The following is a 23,263-nucleotide window of genomic DNA, read 5'->3' as shown; positions in this document are numbered from 1 at the left end:
AGACCCTGCGAGTAACCCGAAACAATTGTCGGTACTTCACGTGGCTGATTGCACAATAAAAGTACGTTGCAATTAATCTATGATTAGTATGCTGATGAACTGTGCTTATATATTGAATGGAGCGACTTAAGCGACCCTTAAGTGCAGCCAATAACTCCTCCAGGTCCCCAGGTGTAGAAATTATCCACTCCCCCTCCGTAATAAGCACTTTCCGGATTTTAGGGTCTAAAAGCAGTACCATTTTTTGCACCCTTTCAGACCCTAAAACCTGGAAAAAATCATGCTGCCAGGGAGATCTGCACAGCCCCAGCAATCACTCACCTCCTTGGCTCCAGCGCTGCAGTTAAGCCTCCATCCTCCGTGTGGCACTGCAACTCTAAAGTGAGATTGCTGGTTGTCATGACGACAGCCGGCGATCTCACCAGGAGGAAGCAGAGCTCCGAAGGAGAGGAAGAAGAATGACGTCCGACGGCGGATCCCCGGGAGGTATGTAGAAACGCTCCCGCTGCGTGCATTGCTCTGCATAGAGCCTCCGGCGGCTACCCCGAGCGGAGGTTGGGATTACCGCTCTAAGCTGCAGTTTTCCGCCCTGAACCTAGCTCGGGGTTAGCTCCAAGGAGGTGAATTGCTGTGGGTAGGACTTTCAGACCTGTGTTTTCTTGGCATTTCCTTTATCAAGAAAGTGTCACTTACCACTGGATAAAAGGGAGTACAATAGTACACACTATTTACTCAGTAAGCTCAGTGTTGCAGCCATTGGTTGCTAAAAATGTCAGTGTCTCACAGGCAATAGATGCTTCTAAAACCTTCTTGTATCAAAAGTACTGATAATCTATACAAAGTATTGCCTTTTCCAAACAAAAGGTAAAGGTGGCCTGCTTGGATGCTGTGGTTCGCTTTGCAAAGGTTGCAAGTGAGGTGTGCCCACCACCTCCTCGGCTACAAGCCAGAAATTTAGGTCCGACTGGAGTACAAGTTGACCCCTGTACTTTTATTTAGTGAGTCAGACCTAAATTGCTCGATTTATAGTCCAGTATACTGTACACAGTATATGCAAAATGCTGACAAGCTTGAAAAATGTATTACAAAATTTTCCTTTTATTAAACAATGTACAAAACAGCTACATTTACATCTGTAAAATCAAATTTAGAAAGAGAGGTTTATGCCCAAAGGGTTGCATAAAAAAAAAAAAAAAAAAAAAGGAAAATCTATATGCTTTTATTCACTTAACATCTGCCGGCATCTTTAAAACTTTTCAACAGTGCCTCATCTTCCCGCAAAGCATAGGTTAGCGTTCGGGTTTGATAGTATCGAGGGTCCGTTTTTAAATTCTGGATAACATCAGAAAGTAAGTGGGCACGCTCTACAGTTGTCCCAGGTGCATCATGGCCCAGTGCAGTGAAGTGTACATGCAGGTGGTAGTATGAAGGTTGGTAGTGTAGATATATCCGCAGCCGGTTTCCATGAAGGCCATATTGCTTCAAAATGGCTTCCTAAAACACAGACATCAATTCTCATATTAAAGTATATGAACTGAGACTTTTCAGTTCCTGCTTCCCACTCACATATATGGAAGGCAAAGAAACATTTTCAGACAAAGGACTTCACACAAAACTAAAATCAGCAGCTAGCTGCTCTAACTTGTAGTCTTCAAAAGCAGCAGCAGAATTACCAATGTGTGTCAACAGGACACTAATGCAGTCGTCTCAGCTTCAAACTTTCAGCATACAATAAATACAATTTTTAATGATAAACAGCCTAGTCACATGAAGCAATACTGTCCTATTTCTGCAACTGGAGATGACCTTTAAAGTATCAGTGAACCTACACTTAACCTCCCTGGCGGTAAGCCCAAGCTGAGCTCGGGCTATGCCGCGCAGGGGGAGATCTCAGCCCCTGGTGGGGCGATTTCTGTGCTGTAAATTGCTGTGCGCGCAGCCAGCACTTTGCTAGCCGCGCGCACAGCTTGATCGCCGCCGCTCTGCGGCGATCGGCCGCACGCAGCGGCTGAAGAGGGCCCCCCCCCCCCCCGCCAGAGCCCTGCGCTGCCCGGATCAATGAGTTCCGGGCAGCGCTATGGGCTGGATCGGGTGTGCCTGACGTCAGGACGTCGGCTGACGTCCATGACGTCATCCCGAACGTCGCCATGGCGACAGGAGAAGCCAAACAGGGGAATGCGTTATATACGCGTTCCCCTGTTTGCTATAGATGCCGGCGACGATCGGACTAGAGGGCCACATGCGCCCTCTAGTGGTGTTTCATGTAGCTACCACTCTGGTAGCTTTACATGAAACAAAAAAATTTTTTTTTTTAAAAAAAAAGGATTTTTTTAATTAGGAAAAAAAAAATTAACCGCCAAAGAGGTTAAAGTGATATGCTAGCTCATAGTATCACACATCAGTGTCCATATAACAGAATAAGGATAACCTGTCCTATAGCGTAAATGTCTGAATTGGCTAAGTTCCAAGCTGCACAAACAGTTGGCATAACATTTTCATACAGAAGCCGGAACAATTAATATGGTACTTACCATCTCTAAAGGAGAATGAAGAGGACATGTCCTGCCGCCCTCCATCACAATAAATTTGCCTTGTCTATTCATACAGCAGATACTCATTTGCCCACGTCTCTTCCAGTGGATAGAGGTCATTACAACATATCCAGAGGTACTAAAACTATGCATGAAGGGCTAAGCTCATAGTTCCAGTTCCTGTGAATGGCATACAGACATGCACTCTTCCAACCTGGACACCAAACAACATGCAGGGGATGTGTGCCTGATGGAAGGTGTGGAGCAGGTAATCTATATTTTCTTATAGAAATGGTTAAAGGGAAACTTAAAGCGGAATATAACCCTGCATTTCAACTTTGCTCTAAAACATTATTTACAGTATATTATATGCAACCAGCATTTTTTTTTTTTACTAGACCAGCATTGGAAGGGTTACACAGGGCTTTCAAGTTCCAGGAGATTTCTGCAGACGCATCGGAAGCTCAGATAGTTACATTTTGTTTACATAAATGTATCTAAGTGTTGAATGTGACTCATTTCTCTGACTGAGCTGGAGGACAGCCAAAGTGTGTAACATTTAACACTTAGATACATTTATGTAAACAAAATGTATCTATTTCAGCTTCGGATGCGTCTGCAGAAATCTCCAGGAACTTTAAAGCCCTGTGTAACCCTTCCAATGCTGGTCTATTAAAAAAAAAATGCTGGTTGCATATAATATACTGTAAATAATGTTTTAGAGCAAAGTTGAAATGCAGGGTTATATTCCACTTTAAGTGAACTATAAAAAATGAGATTTACTCACCTGGGGCTTCCCTCAGCCCCCAGCAGCCGATCGGTGCCCTCGCAGCTCCGCTCCGATGTCCCAGGACCCGCCGGCGAGCACTTCCGGTTTGGCCGTCACCGGCCGACAGGCATGGGAACGCGAGCTGGCCGCAATAGCAGCATAGGGGGTGATATACAGACTGGGAACGCGAAGAATCACTCGCGTTCCCATGCCTGTCGGTCGGTGAAGGCCAAACCGGAAGTGCTCGCCAGCGGGTCCTGGGACATCGGAGCGGAGCTGCGAGGGCACCGATCGGCTGCTGGGGGCTGAGGGAAGCCCCAGGTGAGTAAATCTCATTTTTTATAGTTCACTTAAGTTTCCCTTTATCCACTTGAGGACCGTGGGCTTTACACCCCTTAAGGACCGGCCACTTTTTTTCCATTCAGACCACTGCAGCTTTCACGGTTTATTGCTCGCTCATACAACCTACCACCTAAATGAATTTTGGCTCCTTTTCTTGTCACTAATGAAGCTTTCTTTTGGTGCTATTTGATTGCTCCTGCGATTTTTACTTTTTATTATATTCATCAAAAAAGACATGAATTTTTGGCAAAAAAATGATTTTTTTTAACTTTCTGTGCTGACATTTTTCAAATAAAGTAAAATTTCTGTATACGTGCAGCGCGAAAAATGTGGACAAACATGTTTTTGATTAAAAAAAACCCCATTCAGTGTATATTTATTGGTTTGGGTAAAAGTTATAGCGTTTACAAACTATGGTGCAAAAAGTGAATTTTCCCATTTTCAAGCATCTATGACTTTTCTGACCACCTGACATGTTTCATGAGGGGCTAGAATTCCAGGATAGTATAAATACCCCCAAAATGACCCCATTTTGGAAAGAAGACATCCCAAAGTATTCACTGAGAGGCATAGTGAGTTCATAGAAGATATTAATTTTTGTCACAAGTAAGCGGAAAATGACACTTTGTGACAAAAAAAAAAGGTTACCATTCCTTCTAACTTGCGACAAAAAAAAAATGAAATCTGCCACGGACTCACCATGCCCCTCTCTGAATACCTTGAAGTGTCTACTTTCCAAAATGGGGTCATTTGTGGGGTGTGTTTACTGTCCTCGCATTTTGAGGGGTGCTAATTTGTAAGCACCCCTGTAAAGCCTAAAGGTGCTCATTGGACTTTGGGCCCCTTAGCGCAGTTAGGCTGCAAAAAAGTGCCACACGTGGTATTGCCGTACTCAGGAGAAGTAGTATAATGTGTTTTGGGGTGTATTTTTACACATACCCATGCTGGGTGGGAGAAATATCTCTGTAAATGACAATTTTTTAATTTTTTTTACACAATTGTCCATTTACAGAGATCTTTCTCCCACTCAGCATGGGTATGTGTACAAATACACCCCAAAACACATTATACTACTTCTCCTGAGTACGGCGATACCACATGTGTGGCACTTTTTTGCACCCTAACTGCGCTAAGGGACCCAAAGTCCAATGAGTACCTTTAGGATTTCACAGGTCATTTTGAGAAATTTCGTTTCAAGACTACTCCTCATGGTTTAGGGCCCCTAAAATGCCAGGACAGTATAGGAACCCCACAAATGACCCCATTTTAGAAAGAAGACACCCAAAGGTATTCCGTTAGTAGTACGGTGAGTTCATAAGAGATTTTATTTTTTGTCACAAGTTAGCGGAAAATGACACTTTGTGAAAAAAAACAATAAAAATCAATTTCCGCTAACTTGTGACAGAAAATAAAATCTTCTATGAACTCACCGTACTACTAACAGAATACCTTGGGGTGTCTTCTTTCTAAAATGGGGTCATTTGTGGGGTTCCTATACTGTCCTAGCATTTTAGGGGCCCTAAACCGTGAGTAGTAGTCTTGAAACAAAAATTTCTCAAAATGACCTGTGAAATCCTAAAGGTACTCATTGGACTTTGGGCCCCTTAGCGCAGTTAGGGTGCAAAAAAGTGCCACACATGTGGTATCGCCGTACTCGGAAGAAGTAGTACAATGTGTTTTGGGGTGTATTTTTACACATACCCATGCTGGGTGGGAGAAAACTCTGTAAATGGACAATTGTGTGTAAAAAAAATCAAAAGATTGTCATTTACAGAGGTATTTCTCCCACCCAGCATGGGTATGTGTAAAAATACACCCCAAAACTCATACTACTTCTCCCGAGTACGGCGATACCACATGTGTGGCACTTTTTTGCACCCTAACTGCGCTAAGGGGCCCAAAGTCCAATGAGTACCTTTAGGATTTCACAGGTCATTTTTGTTTCAAGACTACTCCTCACGGTTTAGGGCCCCTAAAATGCCAGGGCAGTATAGGAACCCCACTAATGACCCCATTTTAGAAAGAAGACACCCCAAGGTATTCCGTTAGGAGTACGGTGAGTTCATAGAAGTTTTTATTTTTTGTCACAAGTTAGCGGAAATTGATTTTAATTGTTTTTTTCCACAAAGTGTCATTTTCCGCTAACTTGTGACAAAAAATAAAATCTTCTATGAACTCACCATACTCCTAACGGAATACCTTTGGGTGTCTTCTTTCTACTGCCCTGGCATTTTAGGGGCCCTAAACCGTGAGGAGTAGTCTTGAAACCAAATGTCGCAAAATGACCTGTGAAATCCTAAAGGTACTCATTGGACTTTGGGCCCCTTAGCGTACTTAGGGTGTAAAAAAGTGCCACACATGTGGTACCGCCGTACTTAGGAAAAGTAGTATAATGTGTTTTGGGGTGTATTTTTACACATACCCATGCTAATGACAATTGTTTGATTTTTTTTTTACACACAATTGTCCATTTACATAGAAATTTCTCCCACCCAGCATGGGTATGTGTAAAAATACACCCCAAAACACATTATACTACTTTTCCTAAGTACGGCGGTACCACATGTGTGACACTTTTTTGCAGCCTAGGTGCGCTAAGGGGCCCAACGTCCTATTCACAGGTCATTTTGAGGCATTTGTTTTCTAGACTACTCCTCGCGGTTTAGGGCCCCTAAAATGCCAGGGCAGTATAGGAACTCCACAAGTGACCCCATTTTAGAAAGAAGACACCCCAAGGTATTCCGTTAGGTGTATGGCGAGTTCATAGAAGATTTTATTTTTTGTCACAAGTTAGTGAAAAATGACACTTTGTGAAACAAACCAATAAAAATCAATTTCCGCTAACTTTTGACAAAAAATAAAATCTTCTATGAACTCGTCATACACCTAACAGAATACCTTGGGGTGTCTTTTTTTCTAAAATGGGGTCACTTGTGGGGTTCCTATACCGCCCTGGCATTTTACGGGCCCAAAACCGTGAGTAGTCTGGAAACCAAATGTCTCAAAATGACTGTTCAGGGGTATAAGCATCTGCAAATTTTGATGACAGGTGGTCTATGAGGGGGCGAATTTTGTGGAACCGGTCATAAGCAGGGTGGCTTTTTAGATGACAGGTTGTATTGTGCCTGATCTGATGGATAGGAGTGCTAGGGGGGGGTGACAGGAGGTGATTGATGGGTGTCTCAGGGGGTGGTTAGAGGGGAAAATAGATGCAATCAATGCACTGGGGAGGTGATCGAAAGGGGGTCTGAGGGGGATCTGAGGGTTTGGCCGGGTGATCAGGAGCCCACACGGGGCAAATTAGGGCCTGATCTGATGGGTAGGTGTGCTAGGGGGTGACAGGAGGTGATTGATGGGTGTCTCAAGGTGTGATTAGAGGGGGGAATAGATGCAAGCAATGCACTGGCGAGGTGATCAGGGCTGGGGTCTGAGGGCATTCTGAGGGTGTGGGCGGGTGATTGAGTGCCCTAGGGGCAGATAGGGGTCTAATCTGATAGGTAGCAGTGACGGGGGGATTGATGGGTAATTAGTGGGTGTTTAGGGTAGAGAACAGATGTAAACACTGCACTTGGGAGGTGATCGGACGTCGGATCTGCGGGCGATCTATTGGTGTGGGTGGGTGATCAGATTGCCCGCAAGGGGCAGGTTAGGGGCTGGTTGATGGGTGGCAGTGACAGCGGGTGATGGGTGGCAGTGACAGGGGGTGATTGATGGGTGGCAGTGACAGCGGGTGATTGATGGGTGATTGATAGGTGATTGACAGGTAATCAGTGGGTTATTACAGGGGAGAACAGATGTAAATATTGCACTGGCGAATTGATAAGGGAGGGGTCTGAGGGCAATCTGAGCGTGTAGGCGGGTGATTGGGTGACCGCAAGGCGCAGATTAGGGTCTGATCTGATGGGTAACAGTGACAGGTGGTGATAGGGGGTGATTGATGGGTGATTGATGGGTAATTAGTGGGTGTTTGGAGGAGAGAATAGATGTAAACACTGCGCTTGGGTGGTGATCTGATGTCGGATCTGCGGGCGATCTATTGGTGTGGGTGGGTGATCAGTTTGCCCGCAAGGGGCAGGTTAGGGGCTGATTGATGGGTGGCAGTGACAGGGGGTGATTGATGGGTGATTGACAGGTGATCAGGGGGGATAGATGCATACAGTACATGGGGGGGGGGGGGTCTGGGGAGAATCTGAGGGGTGGGGGGGTGATCAGGAGGGAGCAGGGGGCAGGGGGGGGGATAAAAAAAATAGCGTTGACAGATAGTGACAGGGAATGATTGATGGGTGATTAGGGGGGTGATTGGGTGCAAACAGAGGTCTGGGGGGTGGGCAGGGGGGGGTCTGATGGGTGCTGGGACCACCAGGGCAGGAGGCAGCCTGTATAATACACTTTGTAAACATTACAAAGTGTATTATACACTTTGTATGCGGCGATCGTCGGGTTAACATCCCGCCGACGCTTCCGTATGGCCGGCAGGATGTTGCGGCGGGTGAGCGGAGAAGAGCGGCGGCGGAGGATCGTGTCACGGATGACGCGATCGCTCCGCCCATGCCCCTACAAGGACCGCCGCCATTTGTCTATACGGCGGTCCTTGCGGGGTCCACTTCCCGGCCGCCATTTGTCAATACGGCGGTCGGGAAGTGGTTAATGACACCATTATTTTCCTGGCTTGCATGCAAATCTTTTGCAGCTAGGAATTGTGTCAATGCAAATTGGCAGGAAGTGGAACTGATTAATGCAAATTGTATGCAGCTCAAAAAGTTGGTATAGTTTTGCATGACGCAAAAACACCTGCATTGCGTTGACCATTTGTATTCTGTTATATGAACTCACAGGGGGTACTCGCAGGGATACAGTGAGCTGTAACAAGCCAAAAGGTAAAAAATCAGTTTAAAGGAAATCAAAGGTGAGAGGCTACCATATTTATTGCCTTGTAAGCAATTCCAGTCCTGTTGATCTTCTGGCATATGTAGTGTCAGAGTCAAAACCCTGAGTCAGCCTAGCCAAGAGTACCCGATCCGCATATGCTTGTTCACGGTCTATGGCTAAAAGTATTAGAGACACAGGATCAGGAAGACTGCCAGGCAGCTGGTATTGTTTAAAACAAATAAAAACGGCAGCCTCCGTATCACTCACACCTCGGGTTCCCTTTAAGTGTGTTGAAAGTAAATTAAAATGAGAGCCTGATGAATGAAATGGGACATACTAGTATTAAGGATTTAGCTTTTGTTCCTAGCAGAAGGGGGTGGAGCTACATACTGCCTGTGTGTGCTCCTCCCCTTCCTACCAAATGAATGTGAGAATAACTACAGAGGTGAAAACTTAAAGGACAATTAAAGTGAGAAGAATATGGAGGCTGCCATATTTATTTCCTTTTAAACAATACCAGTTGCCTGGCAGCCCTGCTGATCTATTTGACCGCAGTAGTGTTTGAATAACACCAGAAACAAGCATGCAATTAATCTTGTCAGATCTGACAATAATGTCAGAAACATCTGATCTGCTGCATGCTTATTCAGGGTCTATGACTAAACGTATTAAAAGGCAGAGGATCAACAGGACAGCCAGGCAACTGGTATTACTTAAGAGGAAATAAATATGGCAGCTTTCATACCCCATATCGCTTCAGTTACCCTTTAAAGGTAAGGTCAGAATAAAAAAAAAAAGGAACAAACAGAAAATCAAGGTCTACTTACCTGGGACTTCCTCCCGACCCTGCCAGCAGATCTGTCCCTTGCCACAGCTCCAGTGTCCCGGGATCCCCTCCATTCCAGATGCCGCCCTCGGTAGGTTGGCATCTTATGCGCATGCGCGTGGCTGCACCACATGGACATGGAGCATTCTGTGCAGGCGCAGAAGTACTGCACCTGCGCAGTATGCACCAGGCCACCGGAGCTTGCGCAGGCTCAGAAGATGGTGGCTTGCATCGGAGGGGACCCCAGGACATCTAAGCTGCAGCAAGGGACAGATTGGCTGCCAGGGGCTGGAGGAAGCCCCAGGTAAGTAGATTTTTTGTTTGTTTTTTCGGATGTGTCCTGAAGTGATACGATAACACTCACTGTAAAAGCTCATCACCGCATGTTAATAAGGCAAGCTTCTTTAGTGAATTAACACTTAAAATACCGATCAATGTGTGGTGATAAGTTTTCACTTGCCTTATCACCAGCATGATCTTAGTGATTTGGGGCCCTTGTCAGAAACAACTGATCGGCATATGCTTGTTCAGGGTCTATGGCTGAAATTATTAGAGGCAGAGGAACAGCAGGACAGCCAGGGAACTGGTATTGCGTAGCCTCCCTGGCGGTAAGCCCGAACTGAGTTCGGGGTAGGAAAAATGAGCTGCCAGCGGTAAGCCCAAGCTCAGGAAGGGCTAGGGAATTCCTTGCTGTTTAGGAGTCCCGCGCGCGATCCCTGCTGCGCAGCGGGACTCCAGCATCTCCCCCTGGCCTGTCCGTGTCTTTCGGTGGCCGCTGGGATCCCCATAGCCCCGCTCTTGTTCTGGGGACCCGGCGGCCAATCAATGCGGCCGTGCCACGTGACGTCACCGGGGACGGGCCACATTTTTAAAGAACAAGCGACACCTATGCTAACCTAGAAATAAAAAAAACAACACATATATAAGTAGATAAATACTACTTACATACGTACATAACACATGTATTGTGCTATCCACGTAATGATTCCTGTGAATTTTATAAAAGGAAAAGCAGAAAATCCTATTCTAGGCAGTGGCCATCTTGCCAAGCTAATGCTGACATCATATCCTCCCTGAATCTTGTTTCCCCCCCTCCCTTCTCTTGCTCATTGTGTATTCATTAGCTGCCCTCCTCCCAGAGTCTTTAGACACTCCCACTGAGGTGTATACTAGGTACTGCACTTTTTTTTTTTATTTACACATCCAATCACTGAGTCACCTTAGCCTTGCTTGTAAACACAAGTGATCAGAGTGTGTTTCTGATAAGCAGCTAGGCAGGGAAATAAATGGAAGAGGAGGAATAGATTCTAGATAAAAAGAACTCCCAGCATTCAACTGTTTGGTATGGGATAACCCTAATCCATAACAGCAGAATAAGTTTTTCAAGTTTTGAATGCAGGATTAGCATCTTTATCACTTAATACACTCAGACCAGTTGCTGTTGAAATTTGATTTTTATGGTGACAATACCGCTTTAAAGTGGCCCTGAAAAGTCGCACAGGGCTCTTGTTTCTGGTCAAATAGCCCTTACACAGCCTGGAGGTGTGTTTGGGGTCATTTTCCCGTTGAAAAATAAATGATGGTCCAACTAAACGCAAACCGGATGGAATAGCATGCTGCTGCAAGATGCTGCGGTAGCCATGCTGGTTCAGTATGCCTTCAATTTTGAATAAATCCCCAACAGTGTCACCAGCAAAGCACCCCCACACCATCACACTTCCTCCTCCATGCTTCACGGTGGGAACCAGGCATGTAGAGACCATCCGTTCACCTTTTCTGTGTCGCACAAAGACACGATGGTTGGAACCAAAAATCTCACATTTGGACTCATCAGACCAAAGCACAGATTTCCACTGGTCTAATGTCCATTCCTTGTGTTCTTTAGCCCAAACAAGTATCTTTTGCTTGTTGCCTGTCCTTAGCAGTAGTTTCATAGCAGATAGAGCTGCTCAAATCTGATACGGGAGACATCCGGATAGTTGCTATCTGGGTATCTCCCAGTAAACCTGTGCGGGGTGGGCGAGGGTCAATCTTACCGGACGTCTTCTTCGTCCGTCCCTCGGCGCCTCCCACTATGCGCTCCACGTAATTACGAACACTTCCTCCTTCAACCCGGAAGTATGTGTGTGTGTGTGTGCACGTACGCGTAAAAGTATTCGGCCCCCTTGAAGTTTTCCACATTTTGTCATATTACTGCCACAAACATGAATCAATTTTATTGGAATTCCACGTGAAAGACCAATACAAAGTGGTGTACACGTGAGAAGTGGAACGGGAATCATACATGATTCCAAAAATTTTTTTTTTTTTTTACAAATAAATAATTGCAAAGTGGGGTGTGCATAATTATTCAGCCCCTTTTGGTCGGAGTGCAGTCAGTTGCCCATAGACATTGCCTGATGAGTGCTAATGACTAAATAGAGTGCACCTGTGTGTAATCTAATGTCAGTACAAATACAGCTGCTCTGAGACTGCCTCAGAGGTTGTCTAAGAGTATATTGGGAGCAACAACACCATGAAGTCCAAAGAACACACCAGACAGGTCAGGGATAAAGTTATTGAGAAATGTAAAGCAGGCTTAGGCTACAAAAAGATTTCCAAAGCCTTCAACATCCCACGGAGCTGTGTTCAAGCAATCATTCAGAAATGGAAGGAGTATGGCATAACTGTAAACCTACCAAGACAAGGCCGTCCACCTAAACTCACAGGCCAAACAAGGAGAGCGCTGATCAGAAATGCAGTCAAGAGGCCCATGGTGACTCTGGACGAGCTGCAGAGATCTACAGCTCAGGTGGGGGAATCTGTCCATAGGACAGCTATTAGTCGTGCACTGCACAAAGTTGGCCTTTGTGGAAGAGTGGCAAGAAGAAAGCCATTGTTAACAGAAAAGCATAAGAAGTCCCATTTGCAGTTTGCCACAAGCCATGTGGGGGACACAGCAAACATGTGGAAGAAGGTGCTTTGGTCAGATGAGACCAAACGCTATGTGTGGCGGAAAACTAACACTGCACATCACTCTGAACACACCATCCCCACTGTCAAATATGGTGGTGGCAGCATCATGCTCTGGGGGTACTTCTCTTCAGCAAGGACAGGGAAGCTGGTCAAAGTTGATGGGAAGACGGATGGAGCCAAATACAGGGCAATCTTGGAAGAAAACCTATTGGAGTCTGCAAAAGACTTGAGTCTGGGGTGGAGGTTCACCTTCCAGCAGGACAATGACCCTAAACATAAAACTGCTGTTCACAAACGCTGTCTATCTATTCTGACTGAGCTGGAGCTGTTTTGCAAAGAAGAATGGGCAAGGATTTCAGTCTCTAGATGTGCAAAGCTGGTAGAGACATACCCTAAAAGACTGGCAACTGTAATTGCAGCAAAAGGTGGTTCTACAAAGTATTGACTCAGGGGGCTGAATAATTACGCACACCCCACTTTGCATTTTTTTTTTTTTAATGTTTGGAATCATGTATGATTTTCATTCCGTGCGTGTGTGTGTGTGTGTGTTTACAGTGGCTTGCAAAAGTATTCGGCCCCCTTGAAGTTTTCCACATTTTGTCACATTACTGCCACAAACATGCATCAATTTTATTGGAATTCCACGTGAAAGACCAGTACAAAGTGGTGTACATGTGAGAAGTGGATCGAAAAATCATACATCATTGCAAACATTTTTTTTACAAATAAATAACTGCAAAGTGGGGTGTGCGTAATTATTCGGCCCCCTGAGTCAATACTTTGTAGAACCACCTTTTGCTGCAATTACAGCTGCCAGTCTTTTAGGGTATGTCTCTACCAGCTTTGCACATCTAGAGACTGAAATCCTTGCTCATTCTTCTTTGCAAAACAGCTCCAGCTCAGTCAGATTAGATGGACAGCGTTTGTGAACAGCAGTCTTCAGATCTTGCCATAGATTCTCGATTGGATTTAGATCTGGACTTTGACTGGGCCATTCTAACACAGATATGTTTTGTTTTAAACCATTCCATTGTTGCCCTGGCTTTATGTTTAGGGTCATTGTCCTGGAAGGTGAACCTCCACCCCAGTCTCAAGTCTTTTGCAGTCTCCAAGAGGTTTTCTTCCACGTTTGCCCTGTATTTGTCTCCATCCATCTTCCCATCAACTCTGACCAGCTTCCCTGTCCCTGCTGAAGAGAAGCACCCCCACAGAGCATGGTGCTGCCTCCACCATATTTGACAGTGTTCGTTTTCCGCCACACATAGCGTTTTGCATTTTGGCCAAAAAGTTAAATTTTGGTCTCATCTAACCAGAGCACCTTCTTCCACATGTTTGCTGTGTGGGGGGACACAGCAAACAAGTGGCAAAACGAAAACGGGACTTCTGATGCCAACTTTGTGCAGTGCAAAACTAATAGTTGTCCTATGGACAGATTTCCCCACCTGAGCTGTAGATCTCTGCAGCTTGTCCAGAGTCACCATGGGCCTCTTGACTGCATTTCTGATCAGCGCTCTCCTTGTTCGCCCTGTGAGTTTAGGTGGACGGCCTTGTCTTGGTAGATTTACAGTTGTGTCATACGCCTTCCATTTCAGAATGATCACTTGAACAGTGCTCCGTGGGATGTTCAAGGCTTTGGAAATCTTTTTGTAGCCTAAGCCTGTTTCAAATTTCTCAATAACTTAATTCCTGACCTGTCTGGTGTGTTCTTTGGACTTCATGGTGCTCCCAATATTCTCTTAGACAACCTCTGAGGCCTTCACAGAGCATCTGTATTTGTACTGGCATTAGATTACACACAGGTGCACTCTATTTAGTCATTAGCACTCATCAGGCAATGTCTATGGGCAACTGACTGCACTCAGACCAAAGGGGGCTGAATAATTACGCACACCCCACTTTGCAGTTATTTGTAAAACATGCTTGGAATCATGTATGATTTTCGTTCCACTTCTCACGTGTACACCACTTTGTATTGGTCTGTCACGTGGAATTCCAATAAAATTGATTCATGTTTGTGGCAGTAATATGACAAAATGTGGAAAACTTCAAGGGGGATGAATACTTTTGAAAACCACTGTAATCTTGTCAGATTTGACAAAAATGTCAGAAACCCCATAGCTGCTGCATGCTTGTTCAGGGTCTTTGGCTTAACTACCTAACGACTGCGTCACACCAATGGGCGTGAATGCGGCGGCAGCCCCAGGACCACCCAACTCCAATTGGCATCAGGTCCTGGAGCTGGTTACTGCAGGAGACCGCGAGGAGGCTCCTGCTTGGGGGGCGGAGCTCCGCCTTGCCTTCAGAAGGGAGACTGTTAGACGGCGGTTTCGCCGTCTAATTAGCATGTACAGTGCTGCGATCAGCAGCAAAGCTGTACTGGGGACAGCCATGTGACACGGCTGTCCCCCTGGGACACACAGGAGCGATTGGCAGTGATAGGCTGAAGCCTATCACAGCCGATCGCTATGATTGGCTGACTGGGGTAGGGAGGGGGGGGGGGGGAATGTAGAATTATTTTAAAAAAATAATACATCTGGGGGGGCCATCAGACCCCACCAACAGAAAGCTCTAGTGCTGTGTTGTGCGGCCATGCAGTTTGGCCTTAAAGCTGCAGTGGCAATTTTCACACAAAAAAAGGCCTGGTTCTTTAGGGGGGTTAATCAATTGTAGTCCTCAAGTGGTTAAAGTATTAGAGACAAAGGATCAGCAGGATAGCCAGGTAACTGGTATTGCGTAAAAGGAAATAAACATGGCAGCCTCCATATACCTCACTACAGTTCTCCTTTAGGGCCCATTCACACGAGCGTTTTGCCGGCGATTTTGGCAAAACGCTCAAACACTAGTACTTTTGAAAGCGCTAGTGTAATAAAACCCTATGGGCCCGTCCTTTCTTGGGCTATTTGTGGTAATAGCCCAAAAACACGAAACGCAAATGCGTAGCCTGCACCATTTTCAGGCGATTTCCCAGCAATCGCGTTTCAGTGCTACTGAAGCACTAAATGCGATCACGGAGAAATCGCCGCACTGTCCAGTGATTTTTCCGCGGGAAATATCACTCCCGCAAAACGCCGACAAAAATCGCAGGCGTTTTGCGTTTCTAAGTGTGAATGGGCCCTGAATGTGTTTTGTTTTTCCCCTGGAAGTCTAGTGCCCCTCCTCCCTTAGTTTTCCCTGGAAGTCTAGTTGTTCCATAAGCCCCCATTATAGTTTTCATTGGTAGTCTAGTGGATTTTCCCCATCCACCTACCAGTCCCTCCCAGCCCCTTTATACAGTGGTATCGCTAAGGAGCTATGGGCCCGGTGCAAGTTTTACATGGGGCCCCCCCAAGCACTCTATACATAACAATTGATACCGTGCACCAAAACCTGCCAAGGACAACCACAGTGTCAGAGGTGCAAGTAGGGGATGGGAAGCATGGCTAGCCTAATACTGAGAGAACAGCTGGCTATTCTTGGGGCTGCTTAATACTGGGGGTACATCTGGCTATTCTGTGGGAGAAGGAGCTACCCAATAAGGGGGGCACATCTGGCTATACTAGTGGAGAAAGGGCTACCCAATACTGGGAGCAGATTTGATAATCTACACTTGGGGAGGGAGGCTACCTAATGCCATGAGCTCATCTGGCCATCTATACAGGGCAGGGGGGGGGCTACCTAATACTCAGGGCTCATCTGGCCATCTATACTGGGGGCACACAGTAGCAGACTATACTGGGCAGGTGGTCTTTCTAAAATTGGGGGCACAATTGTTACCTATACTGCAGCTTTGTCTTGGCCCTGCTTATCTCCCCCTTGGCCTACATAGTTGGCCAGGTCTTTTTCCTGTCTGCATAACTTTCCAGTGCTTATCCCTTCTATGCCTGCACAGCCATCCCAATACTTTGCTTCACAGCTATTCTGCCCACACTACCACTGAGCACTTTTGCTTTACAGTACCTGCACAGTCACCCAGAACTTACCTTCTATTCCTGGCTCCATAACTGTACAACACAAAGTGAAGCCCTGCAAACTATGCCAGTTATGCTGGATTTTTTTTATAGATTAGACCCAGAACATCTCATTATAGAATATTAAAGGCTATCTGACCTAGAGAGAAATAGGTTGTACCATCTTTGTTTTCTAGAAAAAAAAACCCATAAAACCGCAACACCTATTCGTTTTACTTTGGCAATCTGAATCAAACAAGCATGTAACAAATGTAGTTACAACATCCCTCCTGCATACTTCTTCTGGGTTAGTGAATCAGAAAGTATAAAAGAATCAACACAAAAGCCACAGAAAGGGAACAGTAATGCCACCATGCACACTCCACTCAGGTTTCCTCCCAAGCAACAATTATCTCTGCATATCAGAAAGTAAACTCAGAACATGATGGCTGTTCTGACCATACTGTTCTAACAAATGATAATACATGGGATAATTTTCTTACCTGTCCTTCCTTCAAAATGTTCATCAACAATGGCAGATGGTCTGCAGTAAGATCTCTCAAAGACTTGATGCCTCGCTTATGACAAATAGCAATGAGATACAGGTCTTCAACCTGTCAAATAAAAGCAGTGTAATAAGAACACTCTGAATTCACTGAAGAGGAGCATGGATATCATCATCATCAAAACAGAAAATAAAGATATTTGCTAAGCTGATAACTTCCTTCCACCATCCAACCACGTGTATTACTGTAAAGGTAACCATTAATGAAAGAATGGTAGAGTAATGGTTTAAGGCATTCTTAAAGGATTCCTAAAAAAATTCAGGAATTAAAAAAAAAATGGTTTTGGTCACAGTGGTAAGGGATTAGAATACATACAAGAAGCACAGACAGCAAAAAACAGAACATTTCTTTGGTATAAAAAATAAATAATAAATAAATCACCACCAGGTGATATGCGTGGTGTCACAACCATAATATATTAATTAAGAATGTAATATAATTGCAAGGTCCGCCTAATCCACAATAAACAATTATAAGAATTGCATAGCATGATTGTATGTGCAGTCAAACATCAAAGTACGTTGGTGCTGGCAGCATAAATAGAAAAAAATGGCTATATGAAGCAGCAAATAGAAAAATTGAATCAAAGAATAACATTCAAAAATATGTATCAATAGGTTTTGCTCCTATATAGACCATAAAATGTGCAAGGTGCCAGCAGCAATGGTGAGAGGGCAATCGCCCAAATAAAGGTGCTTACGTGTAAGGCGAAAAAAAGAAAGGATAACCACTTCAGCCCTCAGACGTTTTCACTTTATGCATCCGAGCAATGTTCACCTCCCATTCATTAGCCTATAACTTTTTCACTACTTATCACAATGAACTGATCTACCTTTGTTTTTTCGGCCACCAATTAGGCTTTCTTTGGGTGGTACATTTTGCTAAGAGCTAGCTTACTGTAAATGCATTTTAACAGTAAGAATAAGAAAAAACAGAAAAAAAAATAATTTCTCAGTTTTCGGCCATTATAGTTTTAAAATAATACATGCCTCCATAATTAAAACCCACGTATTGTATTTGCCCATTTGTCCCGGTTATTACACCGTTTTATTATAAATTATGTCCCTATCACAATGTATGGCGACAATATTTTATTTGGAAATAAAAGTGCATTTTTCCCGTTTTGCATCCATCACCATTTACAAGCTTATAATAAATAAATAGAAATATTTCATCTTTACATAGATATTTAAAAAGTTTAGACCCTTAGGTAGATATTTATGTTTGTTTTTTATTGTAATTTTATTTTTATTATTAAACATTTTATTTGGGAATTTTTGGGAGTATGGGATGTAAATAGTAATTTTTTTAATGTAAATATATGTTTATTTATTTTTTTAAAATGTAGATGTAGTTTTACTTTTTGGCCACAAGATGGCAACCTTAGGTTTACATGATGTCACTCGACGTAACATGTACGCTTAGAGGGATGTAGGGGGACCTAGGAGGCAGAAAAAGCAAGGCTTTCGAGAGAAGCTGTCACTTTTTCTGCGGGGGAGAGGGATCAGTGATCGGGCACCATGGCCCGATTCATTGATTCATGGGCTAATGATCCGCGGCTGGGAGCGCGCGTGCACACGTGCGATCGGACGCGGGAGCGCACATGGCTTCCTGGACGTGGCTACTACGTCCAGGAGGTGAAAGTGGTTAAGGGAATAGTCAGGCAAAAAAAAAAAAAAAAAAATTATATAAATGAGATTCACTTACCTGGGGCTTCTACCAGCCCTATGCAGCCATCCTGTGCCCTCATAGTCACTCACTGCTGCTCCAGTCCCCCGCCACCACCTAGTTTTGTTTTTGCCGACCTCATGGGGCTGGTAGAAGCACCAGGTAAGTGAAAATCTGGGGTTTTTTTTGCTTGATGATACTTTAACCACTTGCCGACCGCCCAATACCAATTGGCGCCGGCAAAGTGGCACTCCCAGGACCGCGTAACGCCAATTGGGGGCGGCACCTGGGGGACTAATTAGCTGGGGATCGTGTGCAGTGATGCGCGCACATCCGGCGGCATTAGGCTCCACCCACCTGCGACATCAACCCGCCGTCTATTTAGAAGCGCTGGCGGGTTGTTAAACCCCGATCTGCCGCTACAAAGTGTATAATACACTTTGTAATGTATACAAAGTGTACTATACAGGCTGCCTCCTGCCCTGGTGGTCCCAGTGATCGCGGGACCACCAGGGCAGGAGACAGCCCCCCTAGTAAGCGCACACACACACACTGATCCTGCACCCCCCCCCCCCCGCCCACCCACAGCACCCCTCAGACCGCCCCCCCTGATCACCCCCTCAGACCACTGTTTGCACCCAATTACCACCCTAATCACCCCGTCGCTATCTGTCAACGCTATCCTATAGATTAGGGCCTAAACTGCCCCCTGTGGGCTCCTGATAACCCCCACACCCTCAGATCCTCCCCAGACCCCCCCCCCCCATGTACTGTATACATCTATTCGACCCTGTAATCACCCACTGATCACCTGTCAATCACCTATCACACATCAATCCTCCCCTGTCACTGCCACCCATCAGGTCAGACCCTAACCTGCCCCTTGCGGGCACCTGATCACCTGCCCACACCCTCAGATCGCCCGCAAACCCGCCCTCAGATCATCTCCTAAGTGCATTGTTTACATCTGTTTTCCCCTCTAATCACCCACTGATCACCCATTAATCACCCCCTGTCACTGCTACCCATCAGATCAGACCCTAATCTGCCCCTTGCAGGCACCCAAACATCCGCCCACACCCTCAGATCGCCCTCAAGCCCCCCCTTGATCACCTCCTCAGTGCATTATTTACATATGTTCTCCCCTCTAATCACCCATCAATCACCCCGTCGCTGCTACCCATCAGATCAGACCCTAATCTGCCCCTTGCAGGCACCCAAACACCCGCCCACACCCTCAGGTAGCCTCAACCCCCCCTGATCACCTCCTCAGTGCATTATTTACATATTTTCTCCCCTCTAATCACCCACTGATCACCCATCAATCACCCCTGTCACTGCATCGCATCAGACCGTCATCTGCCCCTATCGGGCACCCAATCACCCGCCCACACCCTCAGATCGCCTTCAGAGACTCCCCCTGGATCACCTTGCCAGTGCATTGCTTGCATCTATTCTCCCCTCTAATCACACCCTGGTCACCTATCAATCACCCTCTGTCACTGCTACGCATCAGATCACACCCTAATCTGCCCCTTGCGGGCACCCAAACACCCGCCCACACCCTCGGATCGCCCGCAGACCCCCCTTGATCACCTCCCCAGTGCGTTATTTACATCTGTTCTCCCCTCTAATCACACCCTGAGACACCCATCAATCACCTCCAGTCACCACCTGTCACCCCCTAGCACACCTACCGATCAGATCAGGCCCTAATTTGCCCCGTGTGGGCTCCTGATCACTCGGCCAAACCCTCAAATCCCCCTCAGACCCCCTTCCGATCACCCCCCCAGTGCATTGATTGCATCTATTCTCCCCTCTAATCACCCCGAGACACCCATCAATCACCTCCTGTCACCACCTGTCTCCCCCCTAGCACTCCTATCCATCAGATCAGGCCCTAAGCTGCCCCCTGCGGGCTTCTGATCACCCGGCCAAACCCTCACCCGCCCCACCGCAGTGACAATTTTTTTTCCAACCGTTATGCCACACAATATGCATCCGCCAATCCAAGAAGCTACCATGCCCAGACTTTACGGTGGAAACCACTCCAAGTTTCCCAACGTAACATTTTTTGGGGCCTTCTCCTTAACATGGGTCTAGTCAAAAAGAATGTATTGCGGTCTTATTGATCTACGCACCCAGTACATGACATGCCCATGTTCTCTGCTGCCATGTCCAGTGCACGATTTGAGAACATCCTGCGCTTCCTGCACTTCAGTGCCAATACAACCTGTCATCTAAGAAGCCACCCTGCTTATGACCGGTTCCACAGAATTCGACCCCTCATAGACCACCTGTCATCAAAATTTGCAGATGCTTATACCCCTGAACAGTCATTCTGAGGCATTTGGTTTCCAGACTACTCCTCATGGTGGTTTTGGGCCCTTAAAATGCCAGGGCAGTATAGAAACCCCACAACTGACCCCATTTTAGAAAGAAGACACCCCAAGATATTCTGTTAGGTGTATGGTGAGTTCATAGATGATTTTATTTTTTGTCACAAGTTAGTGGAAAATGACCCTTTTTTTTTTTTCACAAAGTGTCATTTTCCACTAACTTGTGACAAAAAATAAAATCTATGAACTCACCATACTCCTAACGGAATACCTTGGGGTGTCTTTCTAAAATGGGGTCACTTGTAGGGTTCTTATACTGCCCTGGCATTTTAGGGGCCCTAAACCATGAGGCGAATGAATGGGAGGTGAACATTGCTCGGATGCATAAAGTTAAAACGACAGAGCTTAAGTGGTTAATCCCCCCTAAATCCCCCCTGCGCTCTGTAATCCCCCCTAAAACACAGCCGCGCTGCTGACACACAGCTTGTAAGAGCGGGCTGTGTATCTATTGTCACTCTCGCCGCTCCCCCTGCCTCCTGCAGAGCTCCGGTCCCCGCCTGCGTCCCTTCCCTCCAATCAGCAGCGAGGGAAGGGGCGTGGGCTGGGACCGGAGCGATGCAGGAGGCGGGGGGAGCGGCGAGAATGACAGTAAAGAGATAAACACAGCCCGCTCTGAAAAGCTGTGTGTCAGCAGCGCGGCTGTGTTTTAGGGGGGATTACAGAGTGCAGGGGGGGGAGGATCTATAGGCAGACCCAGCCTCTGTATGCAGCTAGCATTGTGAGAACCCCGCCTCGGGTTCTCTTTAAGTGGTTAAACACATCACCTGGGCAAAAGAGGATATAGCTCCACTAAGATATGCAAAGTAGTAGAACAGAGAATCTGGGCACCATCCTTTATTGTAAAAAGAAAATATACATCAATAACCCACCCCGTTGGCTCTTCATCCATGAATCAATGGGGTTTAACATTGTCTTTTTACAATACAAGATCAATAAAAAATGGTGCCCATACTCTTTGGTCTACTACTTCATATTTACTTAGGCTTGGCTAAAATAGAACATCCTCCCACTCCTCTAGTTGGTTAATAGCAGTGCACAGCATGCTGCAAGTGGTTGTGGGCTGTACCACCAGGCTGTTGTTACAAATAATTGCCAAACATTATTGCGGGGCTATAACTTGGTCCTAAATAAATCTGTCAAATTCGTCTTAACATTTCCGAATACACCATGGCAGTAATGAGACAAATTGTTCCTTTCCTGGTGTGGAGAGAGTGAAGAACAAATGTAAAGGCCCATTCACACTAGAAGCGCTTTTCTGAGCGCTTTGTGATTGATTAGGGATTGCGTACAAGAAAATCGCGGCAATTCATACCACGATTTTATTGAAAGTGGATGGGCGTGATTTTTAAAAAGCGCTAATCAAAGCGCTTCTAGTGTGAATAGGCCCTTAGGGAAGAGATTTTCATATTAAAAAAAACTTTTGGAAAGCAAAACATTTTGGATTTTTACCAAGTACTAGGGAACCTAGAGGTCTAAATGATATATGGGATATCACCCTGTTTGTCTGTTTGCTTGGGGAGTGCACTTTGTGTGCTTATATCATCCATCATTGTCTCTATAGGTGGATGAGCAAGTTTACCAGTTTATTTACTATACATTTTGGTTTCTCTGCTAACAATTAGCAGTTACTTTACCAATGCTCAGCATGGGCTGTTACACTGTGTTTAATATCCCCCAAATCCTATAACAGTAATGATGGCTCTTTTTTTCTTGTTCAATATGTGCTGTTATTGTTATATTTTTAAAACGTTAATAAAAAACAGATGTAGTAAGATCCCACATAACAATGGAATTTGAACATGAATAATGACAGCCATTAGAACCATAGGTACATTAAGAGAGTCTGAAAATCACTGGTACAGTATAGCTGATAAGACATACTGTACATACCATAGAGTAGTAAAATTACATACTATAGAACAGTGCAAATAAGGTTACACGTGAACCAGTCAAAAAAGCTATAATCAGAGAACCAAGGAATAGTCAAAGGGGAAAATCAGGGAAAGGTAAATGGGACCTCAGGGGAAACATGACAGGACGGATGAGGATCGGGGAGGCTCTATGGTATCCATAGCCTTCCCTCTATATAGGTATGTATTAAAACAAAAGTGACTTTTTCACTTTGAATTTGCTTTAATGTGTGCAAAAGAGATCTCCCATAAAGCATCCCTACTAAATATGCAAAATTGTGCTGAACTTGCCTGTTTCTGGTTCCACTTGAAGTCAGGGAGGAGGATGAAACCATGATCAGGATCAGTATTCCCATATACAATACGATCAGCTTCTGCTTTTTTCTCTAGAATATTATACACCCACTGTAACAAAGATAAGTACAATAGATGATAACAGACTCTATACTGTTTATAAATCATGGCAGATGACATACTGTATAAAGTTGTGGGAAGGAACAAT

At 45.3% G+C, this 23,263-nt stretch overlaps 1 protein-coding gene across 1 annotated transcript in view; it reads right to left on the bottom strand.

Moving 5' to 3' along the window:
- Window positions 1-1,078: 1,078 nt before the first annotated feature.
- DCPS (decapping enzyme, scavenger) overlaps window positions 1,079-23,263 on the bottom strand; it is a 43,947-nt gene continuing 21,762 nt past the window's right edge. Inside the window, exons 4-6 of the mRNA XM_068242714.1 lie at window positions 23,053-23,166; window positions 16,722-16,832; window positions 1,079-1,494 (exon numbers count right to left, since the gene is read on the bottom strand). Coding sequence (XP_068098815.1) covers window positions 1,228-1,494; window positions 16,722-16,832; window positions 23,053-23,166 — 492 coding nt within the window. The 3' untranslated portion in view covers window positions 1,079-1,227. The remainder of the gene's footprint in view (window positions 1,495-16,721; window positions 16,833-23,052; window positions 23,167-23,263) is intronic.

Source organism: Hyperolius riggenbachi, chromosome 6, assembly GCF_040937935.1.
Source record: "Hyperolius riggenbachi isolate aHypRig1 chromosome 6, aHypRig1.pri, whole genome shotgun sequence".
NCBI classification, from domain to species: domain Eukaryota; kingdom Metazoa; phylum Chordata; class Amphibia; order Anura; family Hyperoliidae; genus Hyperolius; species Hyperolius riggenbachi.
The sequence above is the reverse complement of the archived record's forward strand: the minus strand, read 5'-3'. Positions and strand labels throughout refer to the sequence as shown.